General features: G+C 43.2%; 1 protein-coding gene across 2 annotated transcripts in view; it reads right to left on the bottom strand.

Moving 5' to 3' along the window:
* The window catches only part of FRZB (frizzled related protein), a 57,695-nt gene that overhangs the window by 15,033 nt on the left and 30,042 nt on the right, over nt 1-12,620 (bottom strand). For both annotated transcript variants that reach the window (XM_084815311.1, XM_084815301.1), the window contains 2 exons: nt 2,933-2,998; nt 570-774 (listed from right to left, as the gene is read on the bottom strand). In XM_084815311.1, the coding sequence (XP_084671437.1) occupies nt 570-774; nt 2,933-2,998 (271 nt within the window). The remainder of the gene's footprint in view (nt 1-569; nt 775-2,932; nt 2,999-12,620) is intronic.

Consider the following 12,620-nt stretch of genomic DNA (forward strand, 5'->3'; position numbering starts at 1 on the left):
CTTATGTTGCTTTACCCTCTGTGACTGCCAGTTGCAAACAATCCTACCACAGAGTCTGGCTACTGGCTCCTAGCTTGCCCTAGGTGTGGTGAAGCTAGAAAGAGGAAGAAAGCCATATTTCCTTCTTCAGATGTTGGGCTGGGGTAGGCTCAGCAGTTCTCAGAAATATGTGAAATTAACAATTGTCCAGGAGATTAATGGTGAGCCCACAAAAGATTATGCCCCAATAAACCTGCTAATTTTTAAGGTGCCACAAGACTCTTGGTTGTTTTCATATGAAATTAGGTAGTGATGGTAGATCCATATCAGTGTTTCATACGAGTGTTTTTTCTGTTTTCTTTGTATTAAGCATGCTATGGTAATTAAGAGTGATAGAAAAAAAGGCTTACAACTCCCAGCATGCCCCAGCCAGCCATGCTGGCAGGGGCATGCTCGGAGTTGTAGGCCTTTTTTCTGTCTAAACATGTATAGAATTGCACCCTAAGTAAACTTGTAGTAAGCTGCTTTGTGTTTTGTTTATATTAGGGAGGTTGATGTCCAGAGCTACAAGGAGGAAGGGAGGAAGTTACCTGGAGCGTTCTTCGTCTTCATAACCCATGATGATGTATTCTTCATTAGCATTGAGAGGTGGGCACAGGCAGCCAGAGTTTGTGTACAGGTTAACAGTGTCCCTTGGAATGTTCACCAAGGAAGATTTCAGAATCTCCTTTACTTCAACTACTGCAGTGACGTCATGACATTTGGTCTTCACCTCTTTCACTTTAGCCCGAATGACTGAAGAGAAATAACAAAAAGCGGAGTTAAAATTATGCCACTGTGAACTGTCCTGAATGTTTTATTCCTTTGAACTCAACTTCCTACAATGAAGGGTTTTTAAGAAAATGTTCTTGTTATTTATTGAATTAATTATGTGCTATTTTATTATTCTTAGGTGTTATTTTATTATTCTTATCCTTATTATTACTATTATTATTAATACTATGACAACAAGACCTTCATTTTCTTAAAACCATGAAGATGATGATTGATGAAGATTTCTTTTTTAAAGAAGTGCCTGTAAAGATTATATTTGTAAAACCATTGGGTGGGATCCAGATTTAGTCAGAGAAGACCCACTGAAATCATGACTAACTTGATTTCAGTGGGTCTACTCTGGATCCAGCCCTTTATGTCTATCGCCTTTGTACTCCTGCAATGTCTTACATATGGCTGGCCTTGATATTGTCAGAGAGCCAGTGTGGTGTAATGGTTCTGGCAGCCTCTCCCACACCTGGCGCCCTCCTGATGTGTTGGACTACAAATCCTACCCCTCCCAGCCAGCATGGCCATAGATCTGGAGGGCACCAGGTTGGGAAAGGCTGGGTTAGAGTGTCAGACTCTGGGAACCCCAGATTCAAATCCCCAACTTAGCTAAGACACTGGATGACTTTCTCATTCTCTCTCAACCCTGTCCTGTCCTAATATGGGGAGAATCTGAGCTCACTGGAGGAAGAACAGGCTAAAAATGTAACAGTACACTGTTGTCATTGCATTGGATCTAGGATCTGCCTTCCTTGAGAGGAAGGGCTCCCATTAGGAAGGTCCCTCTGCCCGATTTTGGGTGATCCCTCCTTCCCCTAAACAACCCAACTCACCCTATTCAGCAGGGTCTCCTGAATCTCTGAGTAGCATTTTGGGGGGTCTGGAGGGGCTGCCATGGGAAGGAAGGAGAAGGGAAGTCCATTTCCAGCAGTGCAGTTGATCCAGCTTAAATTGTGTTTTGTTTTGTTTTAGTGTATGTTAAATTGGAAAGTAATTTATTTTCTCAGTCAAGGTAGAATTAGGTCCTACATTATAGCTAATACCGTACATGTTTGTTACATCTGACTTACTTCCAAATATTTTGAGAGATAGCTTGTAAAGTATATTTTTAAATAACTTTTTCACCATCACATGTTGCTACTGATGTGTTTCAAAATAACTTCCTTAGATGTCAATAGATCTTTTGTATTTTATAACAGCACATTGACAGGTGACAATCATGATCAAGTTTTGCCATGCCGCATGTAATTATAGCTACACTTAGAAATGGATAGTGTCTCCTTTGTGAAAATATCAAGGACTCATGAAGAAGTTCTTGGGTTAACGGATGAACAGATTGGCCTTGTGTAGGACCAATTTTCATGCAGATCACCATCTTCATTATACAGACACAAGTGGGGCCTGTAACAAAATGTTGCAGTGTGGAGTTGCTCATGTTCAGTGCTCCAGTCAGTTGGCCACACACCCCTATAATGCTTCCTTTCATTCCCCCTCCCACCCAGTTGTTCAGTTTTCCCCCACCAGTCAGTCAGCATTCTGTGAGCACACTCACGTTCTCATTGGGCTATTTTGGGATCCCCCCACTTAGAATTTTTTCCTTAAAGATTTTTGTACTTCTGCAAACCTTAAGGTTCTTTGAGTGTGGGACAAGACTCAGCCCTCAGTTTTCCATCACTGCTGCTGCTAGTACAACACCAACAACAACTGTCAGCAGCAGAAGGAGGAGCTAAGAAAGTCAGCCCTCCATTTTCCACCACTGTTGCTACTACTTGTAGATCTTGAAGTAGCAGCAGCTAAGAGGGGCACAAGGTGGAATCCATCTCTCCCAAGTTTCCATCAAGGAACGTCTTCTGTCATATAATCCTCTATCCAGGAAAGCTAACACCTACTAGTTAAAATGATGGACTGATCTTGACATTCCTATCTGTGGGATGGCAGCAGGGGAGGGCGTTTTCCATTGGTAGAACTGTGAAATTATTTCCCCCCTCAACAGCTGACTGAGTTCCTTGCCCTTGGGGATGTGGTCTGGCAAAAGCAGCTGCCCGAGAACCTATTTCTGTCAAATATCTTCCACCTCACTTTAACCTTCTTCTCTCCTTCAAAGGTTACTTACCATGAAGCCAATACTTACCGTAGTTGTAGTTGTTCCGAAGATAAGTCTTCTGGGTAGCTTTTATGGGCTTGCATTTGCAGCGCTCTACAAAACAGAGATTCCTTGGGTTAGGGCAAATAAAAAATTGAGAAGGGTAAGCCACACTATCTGTTCTGTCCAGGTTTCCTTAAGGGGTGTGTTTGTGTGTGTACATACATACATATGCACACACACATACACGCATGGTAGTAATCAATTTGCACCTCCTAGGTTATGTTAAGTGCACAGAATTAGAGGGATACAGTGCAGGACAGGACAGGATACCTGTACCTTTAATAGTTGTGTAGAAGTAGAGAAGCCAGTGGGTAAATCTTTTCTCATCCCTGCATGACAAGCTGAACCTATCCAAATGCATTCTTCTACGCAGGTAGTAAAGGTATAGAGCCTTGGCCTCTGCATCTGGTCACCCCACCTGCCAGGCTTTAGAATACACTACTACAGTCTTCCCCAAGCAGCCTCCCCCCCCAGTGCACTGGACTACAACTCCCACAATCCCCATCTGGATAGCTGGGGTGATGGGAGTTGTAGAGTCCAACACATCTAGAGGACACCTGACTGAGAGAGGCTGTTCCACTTGCTCATAGTTGGTGGGTGAGGCCTGTATTATTGTCAGGGAGAGCTACCATAATGCAAGGACTGCTTTGGGGTTCTAGATTTTAGAGGTCAGGAAAGGTTGCTTTTGGGATGTGGAGCCCGTATCAGCCAGTCTCCCACAAAAGGGGAAAGGCAGCATGTGCTTCCAGATGAGGCTTTTATAGCGCCATCGCCCTGCCTCATTCACAGAATTTCACCGGAGGTCCAGATATCATCGTCTTCCACTTGTAGGCCTCCCGTGTAGGCCTCCCACCGCTTTGTTCGCCTTTTTTGTTACTGCAGATAATCCATTAAGGAGAAAAAGAGGGAGGAGCTGCACAGTGCCTTTTGATGAGTAGCGCTAGGAACCCTCTGTCTAGAAGCATCTGACATTTACCACTTGCATATTTTGTAAATGTATTAGGAACACCACTGTGAAAACCATTCCAAAAATAAAAGTGGTTACATTTTAATGTTACTTTGTCTTCAGTCAAAACCTCTCTTCCAAAATATGACTGTTATTGCGAGCAGCCTTTTCTATATCTAGATAAAAGGAGCATTAAAAACAGAGTTTGTGACACTTCCTTAAGGTCACAAAGCAAGATAGTAACAGTTTGCCTTGGATGTTCTGGTTTACTGTAGAACACACGCTGCCTCCCATAAAAGAACAAAAACGCCAATTTCATACTGAGGATTTGAAGTAACAAAACAGTGCAGATGTCAGGAATCTACCTATATTATGTTCCATGTGTCTTGCATCTGTCTACCTTCTCTTCCTGGACCACTTTACCAGTGCAGGTAGGAGAGGTATCATCAGAAAGTTGACAGGTATGAGGAAGGAACCAGACTGTTTTGGGGAGGGGAAACCTGTGCTTCTAATCTAGGAGAGAGTTCCCCAAATCCTGCCCCCCCCCCAATATCTACAATGAGAAAACCCACACTGAGTGCCTCGGTGGCATCAGTAGCCAGCAGACCAGTCGCCTACCTCTAACCACACCTATCTGCATGATTAGAAAGCTCCACTGACTAGCAAGTGGGTGCTGTGCTATTATTTCAACATGTTGCCTGGCAGGCAAATCTCTTCCACTCAACCTACTGGTCATATATATGATCTACACCAGAGTATAGGAAGAGAAGAGCTGGTAGGGCAGCAGATGGAGGTAAGGGGTCAAAGCAAACAAGGAAGGAAGGAAGGAAGGAAGGAAGGACGGATGGACAGTGGGCCTAAGGCAAGAGTGCTAGAGATGGCATGGGTTGACCCACCCAGTCAGCTTTAGCCAGACTTTATAGCCATCCATGTTTCTACACACCATCTTGCTAGCATTATCTGAATTAGAAAACCTTTCCCCAAACATACGTTTTTCAAACAAGGGGTTTCTTCCATTTCATTAAATAAGGCAAGTCATTATCATGGTTTTGTGGGCTTTGACATCTTCTGCAGCATAAATCTCTGCTTATTAGCTGCCTTGAGTACCATCTGGAGTGGAATGGTGGAATAGAAATCAATGGAATAAATACAAATATATAAGCATAGTAAATATACAGGAATATAATGGGCATATAATGTAAATATACAGGATATATGGGCATATAATGTTGCATATTTTTAAAGTCTGTCTGTCTATCTTCTCATTCCTGAACCACTTCACCAACCTGGGCAGGAAACATTCCATTGACAAGCTGAGGGGGAGAGAAAGTGAATGGGAAGCAGTTTGCAGAAACGGTGACTTGACTTTCAGTCGAGGGAAAGCTTTCCCAAAAGCCCTTCCCTCCTGGCAACAGCAGTGGGAATGCCACAACAACACTGTCTGCATATGCCAGGGGGAGGCAACCTTTAGGGCCATGGGCACATTTGGCCATTTGGGGCCAAGGACACCACCACAAAATGGCTTCCATGGGGGGAATGTCAAAGGACAAGTAAGCTGCCCAAAAGACTGAATGCAAGGCAGAGATGGGGTCAAATTAAACAACTCCTTCGAATTCACAATGTTCAACACCAAGAGAAACCTATTTCATAGCAATCTCTGCTGCTGCTAAGAAAATGTCTTAATTAAAAGAAGAAGTGGGAGGGGTAGGGCATCTCTGAGGTGCATTGGTGCCCACGGGTGCCATGTTGCCTACCCCAGAAATCATAAGTAATTTTTTTTACGTCAGGTGTAGTCGACCAACCTCTGCCCCCCCCCTGCATCTTGCCACACCTATTTGCAGATTGAATTCTGCCAATACAGGAGGTTGCCTAGCAGTTGAACCAATGTGTGTCTCACTCTGAGCTGCTAATTTCCGCCTGGGCCTTGTAATACAGAACAAATGAGAGACATGTTGGAGATGCTATGAGAGATTTGAAAAGGCAAGCCAATGAAAACAAACAGCACAGGAGTGCAAAGCTTGGAGCACATGCTGTGCAACATGGGAAGAACCATCAACTGGAAGGGAGAAGTAGAGAACGTTGCCATACAAATTCCCACCATTAGGTGACATCTCATTAGCAACATTTCTTTTTTCTGTATCTTCAGAACACTCTAAATGGGGTTGCTAGGCTGGGGGCCCTGGGCTGCAGCCTTGAATCTATTTCCCAGGGCCCCAAATCTATTCCACAGAGCCCTGAGTGTCCATTGGTACCAATAGAAGCTTTCCCCCCTCAGCCTAATTGCCATGTAGGGGGCAATTTTCAAGAGGGATTGCAGCTGGGGAGGGAAGAGTTAACTCTTCCCCTCCTGCATTTGGCAACAATGCCCCCCCCATCTTCCCTTCTCTAAGCTTAGGAAAAAAACTTGTTACCATTGGTTTGGGATGATCTCGATCAGAGTGCAAATTAACTGAAGAATTTATTTTATTTGAGATGATTTGGATGAGAAAGTAATTGGCTGGATTTGTTTTCTGTGACATTTAAGTAAATCTCAGTCAATTTTTCTAAATTCAAATATATAGATAGAAATTAGCATATGCAGATTAGTGTCCTTTGGGCCTGGGGTCTGAATCATTCAAGTGCCTAGCAGCATGCCTACTTGCACACTAAATACTGCAATAAAAAATGGTGAATACGCAGGGGGCAGGGGCAGGCTGTACTTTATGGCTGCCCTTGCCCGTGACCACTTAGTCAAGGGTTAACCTAAAATGTTACAGAACAGATCGATTTTTTTGAGCTGGGCATTGCAGGAAGAGAGAGGGGTGGCAACCATGTTGGTGCTTGGGGGAGGCGGGAGATGAAGGGATTCCAGGCATATGGGACAGCAAGGGAAGATGGGTGGAGTCATTTCAGGGAACAGGGTAGCTTTGGGCAGCTGAGGGAAAATGTCACTGCAAATACATAGCAACCTTTAAGAATGTACCGACTATTTAGCAGACATAAACTTAAGCACATCATCATGAAACCCAAGTATTTGCACCTGTCAAAATATAGTGAAATGATTATTTAAAAAAAATAGAAATCTGGAGAATCTTCTCAGCAACTTTTTAAAAAACCAAAAACACATCTCATGAAACAGACAAAAATGTCATTTCTAGCCAAAGGGAGAGAGGGCTAATATTTACACACAACATTTTGCCAGTTCCCTTTGCCAGGGATAAGACTTGATTTGATTAGATATTGCACACAGACATGATTCACCAGCCACAATACGCCAGAGAGTATTTGCAGTGTTCTTTAGGAACGCTCAGTCCAAGATCCTTCTTTGAACAATATCCCACACTTCCCATCGTAAAAAGATGTTTAGAAAATAGGAATGCTTAACATTTCTACAGAACGTTTCAGAGTATCTCAAGTGCTTTTCACATACATTTTCTCGTGGTGATCCTTACAACAACCCTGCATAGCACATTGTCATCCCCATCTTGCAGAAGCAGGGCTCGGGCACCGAGGCTTCCCCAAAGCAACTTTGTGAGCCCAGGAAAAGAGGCAAGATTCAAACCAAGGATCCCTGCTCAGTCTTATGCAGCACAATCCTACATAGGTTCACTTGGAAGTAAGTCCCACCGGGGTTTTTTAATCAACAGGGTCTTACTGGATATAAGGCAGCTTCCTATATTGCTGAGCTCAAATGTGGTAGCCCTTCTTTGAAATTTCAAAATCAGATAAAATAAGGTGATTATACTGAATCAGACCATTCATTCATTCATTCATATATTTCTATCCCACCTTTTTTCCACTTGCAAGGAACTCAAGGCAGCTTACATGGTCCTCCTCCTCTCCGTTTTATCCTCACAACAAACCTGACTCTCAGGTTAGGATCAGAGTCAATGACAGGCCCAAAGTCACCCAGTGAGATTCATGGCTGAGTGGGGACTAGAACCCGGATCTCCCAGCTCCCAGTCCAGCACTCTAGACACTACACCACACTGGTCTGTCTAGCCCAGTACTGACTACTCGGGATATTGAGGAGTTCAATGTTTGGGAATTCTGTTACAGATTGACCCAATCCACACCTCCCGGGTTACTGATCAGATCAAAATTTAGATATCTACCAGCTTTCACCCTTCACAGATGTACTGATGCAAGTATCAAAAACAGACTTTTATTTTTTATTAGTATTTTAAGAGAAAATGCATTTGGAAATGCATATTTTTCTGCATTTTTTAAAAAAATTGCAGATAAATGCATCAACAGGGCGGAACAGACTTAGGCGTGAACATATGCAGATGTGACACAGACCGGAAACAGATGGAGTTGCCCATCCCTACTGCCCACTCTACAGTCAGTGGGTGGTAGGATCCGATGGCAGCACAGCACCGCCACTCATGTTATGCTACTGTAAACCACCATGAGTACAACGTCATTATCACTTGCTAGCCCAAAGGGGAAAAGCACCAATTTGACACTGAGATTTGCTGGTGGCAGCAAATAGCCGCATTTTGTGTTGCACAAGCAAGGGCTAATTATGTCGTATTCATGTTGGTTTACAGTAGCACAACAGCATTAGTGCTAGTGCTGCGACAGCACTGGATGCTACCACTGGATGCTATAAATATAATTCCTTTACAATAGACTCACAGATAGAAAACATTTTGGAAGAAAGGACCTGAACATTTTGGAAAGAAAGCGGGGGGGGGGGGGGCTCTCAGAAAAACCTGATTCACCTAGACATTTTTAAAGCTTCTTTACATCTCTCTTCATTTCCAGCCAACTCTTCTTTTCTTTTCTTTTAAATAGTGGACACGCAAAGCAATTTCTGTCATTTTACTCAAAATACATACATGAGATAAAGCACATAGAAAAGCAAATATGTCCATTTTTTTGTTCCGTTTGGTTTTAATAGAAGGCACCTTCCAAGGAAGATGGTTGCTTGCTGGCATTTTAATTTAGGATGAAGCGAGTATTTGAGATGTGGGGGCTTGAAATGCAAAACAACCCCCTACTCGAATACAGCAGCCTTAATTTCTATTGGGGGTGGGGGATGCTGGGAGTTGTAGTTCAACACATCTGGAGGGTGCCCAGTTGGGAAAGGCTGCCCAATTTACTTGCCCTCTCCAAACCAAAAAGCTTTATCTTGGAGAAGGGGGAAGGGCAGGGGCGTTGCTACGGTCTTAAAAGATCCAGGGCACAGGCCCATAACACAAATTTGCACATATATATATATATATATATATACACACACACACACACACACACACACGTGCGCGTGCACACACATATACAAGTCTAAGCGCACGTCTAATATATATATATGTGTGTGTGGTGCGTGCATGCTGTGTGCTTCCATGTGTGTATAGATTACATACATACATACATAAGAAGTGTGCACTGACCCCCCACCCCACTTCAACTCAAACCCCGATTCAGCATTTTAGAAAATATCCCACTTCTACTCTGGCCAATTTGTAGTTGGACCACTTCAGCTCAGCACCAAACCTGAGTCAGGGTTTGGAAAAATGAGTCTTTATGCTTCCTGTTGACTACCATGGGAAATTAGAAAAAAAAACAAAACTAACTTTTTTCTCTTGGTCGGAACTGGATAATTTCAGGCATAGTAGCCCACTAGAAGGGGATTACACCTGCCCAATGTCAGAAAAAAAGGTGCAGGGTTTATATTTTGATTTTCTTTTAAAGGGAACTGCCAAAAACATTTTAATTCCTTGGAAGAATTGGATACACCATTCAGGATTCATTGCCCCATCAGAGGAGATCATGTCTGCCAAATTTCAGAATGCTAGCCAGAAGGTTTTTTGTGCAAGGTGGCCTTGACATTTTGAGATCTCCAAAAGAAGACATATTTATCTCCCTATGTTCCATGTGGACCATTGTTCTGAAAATTACAGACAGCCTACAGTTGTCCCTAAGTAAGAAATCAGCAAAGTTTCAGAAGGATAGGTGCAGCAGTTTATGTGGAAGGGGAGTTCTCCAGTTGCAGGGAGAGTGATCTGCTTTCCCTTCCATTCACCCCTTCCCCAATAGTTTTTGGGTACATTTGTAAGAAAATGCACAGGTCATTAGAGGTGTCACCTAGGCGAGAAACCTGCAAAGTTTCTGAAGGATATACATGCATTCTAATTTAGAATGACTAGAATTTATTTAGATTTCACCAATGTTAGCAGCAGGGGAACATGGGTGGGAAGGTGCTATTGCACTCATGTCCTGCTTGTGGCTTGATCCAGCATGGCTCTTCTTATGTTCTTAAATAGAGAGTGCCTCTGAGCATGTGCAGAATGTTTTTTCCACCACTGAGCACATACATTCACCCCCTACTCGATGGCCTTGTAGGTACCAATAGTACCAACCCTACTATTCTATGACTCTATGACCCTACCAATTCTACTCCCCTCCATGCAACCATCCCTCCTCATCCTACCTTCCTCCAGCAACTCTTCCTCAAAACAGATGTCTTGTTTTGTGCACCTTCTCTCTACCTCTTCCTTGTTATGCACAAGCTCTCACTGCATCTTCCTCCCCATAACTTCATTTGTGCCAAGACTTCACCAGGATTCAGCCAATGAGTCTGTTTTCAAAACTAGGGCTAAGTTATGGAGAAACTCTGAGCATGCACTAAGTGCCTTTCCCTCACCACTGAGGCTAGAGTTCATGCAAAACAACAACAACCCAAACCCACAAATGACAAAACATGCATAGGACTGAGCTGAAAGGGTAGTCAATTCATTAGCAGAATTGGGTAGGCGCTGTATTAAGCCTGCAGTACCATGCTCACAACTCAGGACTTATTTCTGAGTAAATATGCAGAACATCAAGATGCAAACCTCCCTGCAAAAGTAATTTGTGCTGGAATCCTATGCACACTTTCCTGAGGGTAAGCCTCACTAAACATAATGGGACTTCTCAGTAGGCATACATAGGATTGCACACATTAGCAATATTTATCTCCCCTCCACTTAAAAAACAAACCTCAGACTCCTATTTTTATTAAAGCTTTCTGTTCATAGGAACATAGGAAGCTGCCTTATACTGAGTCAGACCCAGGGTCCATCTAGTGCAGTACTGTTCACACTGTCTGGCAGCAGCGGCTCTCGAGAGTTTCAGGCAGGATTCTTTCCTAACCTTACCTGGAGATGCTGGGGATTGAACCTGGGACCTTCTGCATGCCAAGCATGTGCTCTGCCACTGAGCTACAGCCCTTCCTATTGCCGGATAATGGCAACTGACAAACAAAACAGCCCCAGTTTGTTTCTCTGCAACCGTGTGAACCTACTCTTCTCAAATACTTGAGTGAGGAGAAGGAGAAAAAAAAAACCTCTTGTCTGTTTGTATGAAGTCAAATACAGTTCAGAACTTCTTTTGCCTGCCGAAGAGAATTCTCTTTAAGAATTCCCCAAGATATGCTCTGGGTGGAATGAAGAGGAGAAAGAAAGAAAGAAAGAAAGAAAGAAAGAAAGAAAGAAAGAAAGAAAGAACAGGGGAGGGGAGGGGAGGGGAGGGGAGGGGAGGGGAGGGGAGGAAGAAGAAAAGAAGAATGGTGACTGGAAATGTGCGCGGGGGTGGGGGGTAGAGAGAATTCCCTAAGCCAAGTGGCTCCTTTCAGAGAGGTGGTACTTCAGAGGAATTTAGTAGGCTGTGGAGGGTTTGTAAGGATTGCACGTCCTTAAATGAACTTTATGAGGTGAGGCAGCTGAGGGCTTTTTCAAGCTTTTTTAAAACTGCAGAACCTATTTAAAAGCCCCAGCAGTTTCTCGATCATGACGTCACATAGTCCTAACCCTCCCTTTGGGATTATTTGAGTCCTACAACTATTTAGGAGAAATTAAAGTGGAGGGAGAGAAAGAAATTTGTGGATGCTGATTGGATCCTTTGCTGTACTAAAGCTACTAAACTTCTGCAGAAGCCAAAGATTCCAGTTTGGGGCAGTAAAATCAGTTGCTGTGTGAAATACCAGTATTTCACATGGGGCTCTTTCTTCCCTTCCTTCTCCCTCTTCAAAATTTAATTGCAGGCAAGCTCCCAACAGTGGGCATGTAAGAGCAGAAAAGAAAAGTAGGGGGAGAGAGGTTTTTTGCACCTCAAAAAAAACCCTGCACCAGAGATTAAGGATAGTGACCCCCTAATGGTCACCTTAAATACCTTCTGGTTAGGATCTCTAACTCCCTGGGTGACTTGACAATTTTTATTTTTTGTTTTAGACTTTGAGAAAAGGAAAATTTACGCATGGCTAGAGCAAAGGCCACTAGACCTAACTGCCTGAAATTTGGTAGGTTCAGTCAGCTATATAGGGCCTGCTTCCCCAAATTCCATGAATTTATGTGGAAGCACAAAAAAAATAGCTCTTTACTTTGACAGAGGTTCTTGAAAATAGCAAATTTTACCTGTGCATAGCACAAAAGCCACTAGGCCTAACTGTTTGAAATGTGGCAGGCTCAGTCAGCTCTACGGGGGCTTCCAGGTTCCCAATTTCCATGCACATATGTGGAAGCAGAAAAAAAAAATATAGCTCTTTGCTTTGACACATTTTCTTCAAAATAGCAAACTTTACCTGTGACTAGCACAAAAGTCACTGGACCTAACTGCCTGAAATTGGGCTGGTTCCATCAGCTCCATGGGGGCTTCCAGATTCCATACACTTATGTGGAAGGACAAAGAAATTATAGCTCTTTGCTTTGATACATTTTCTTGGAAAAAGCAAATTTTACCTGTGACTAGCACAAAAGTCACTGGACC

This window comes from Heloderma suspectum, chromosome 1, assembly GCF_057233095.1.
Source record: "Heloderma suspectum isolate Gila_16-S chromosome 1, 16-S_ref, whole genome shotgun sequence".
Lineage (NCBI taxonomy): Eukaryota > Metazoa > Chordata > Lepidosauria > Squamata > Helodermatidae > Heloderma > Heloderma suspectum.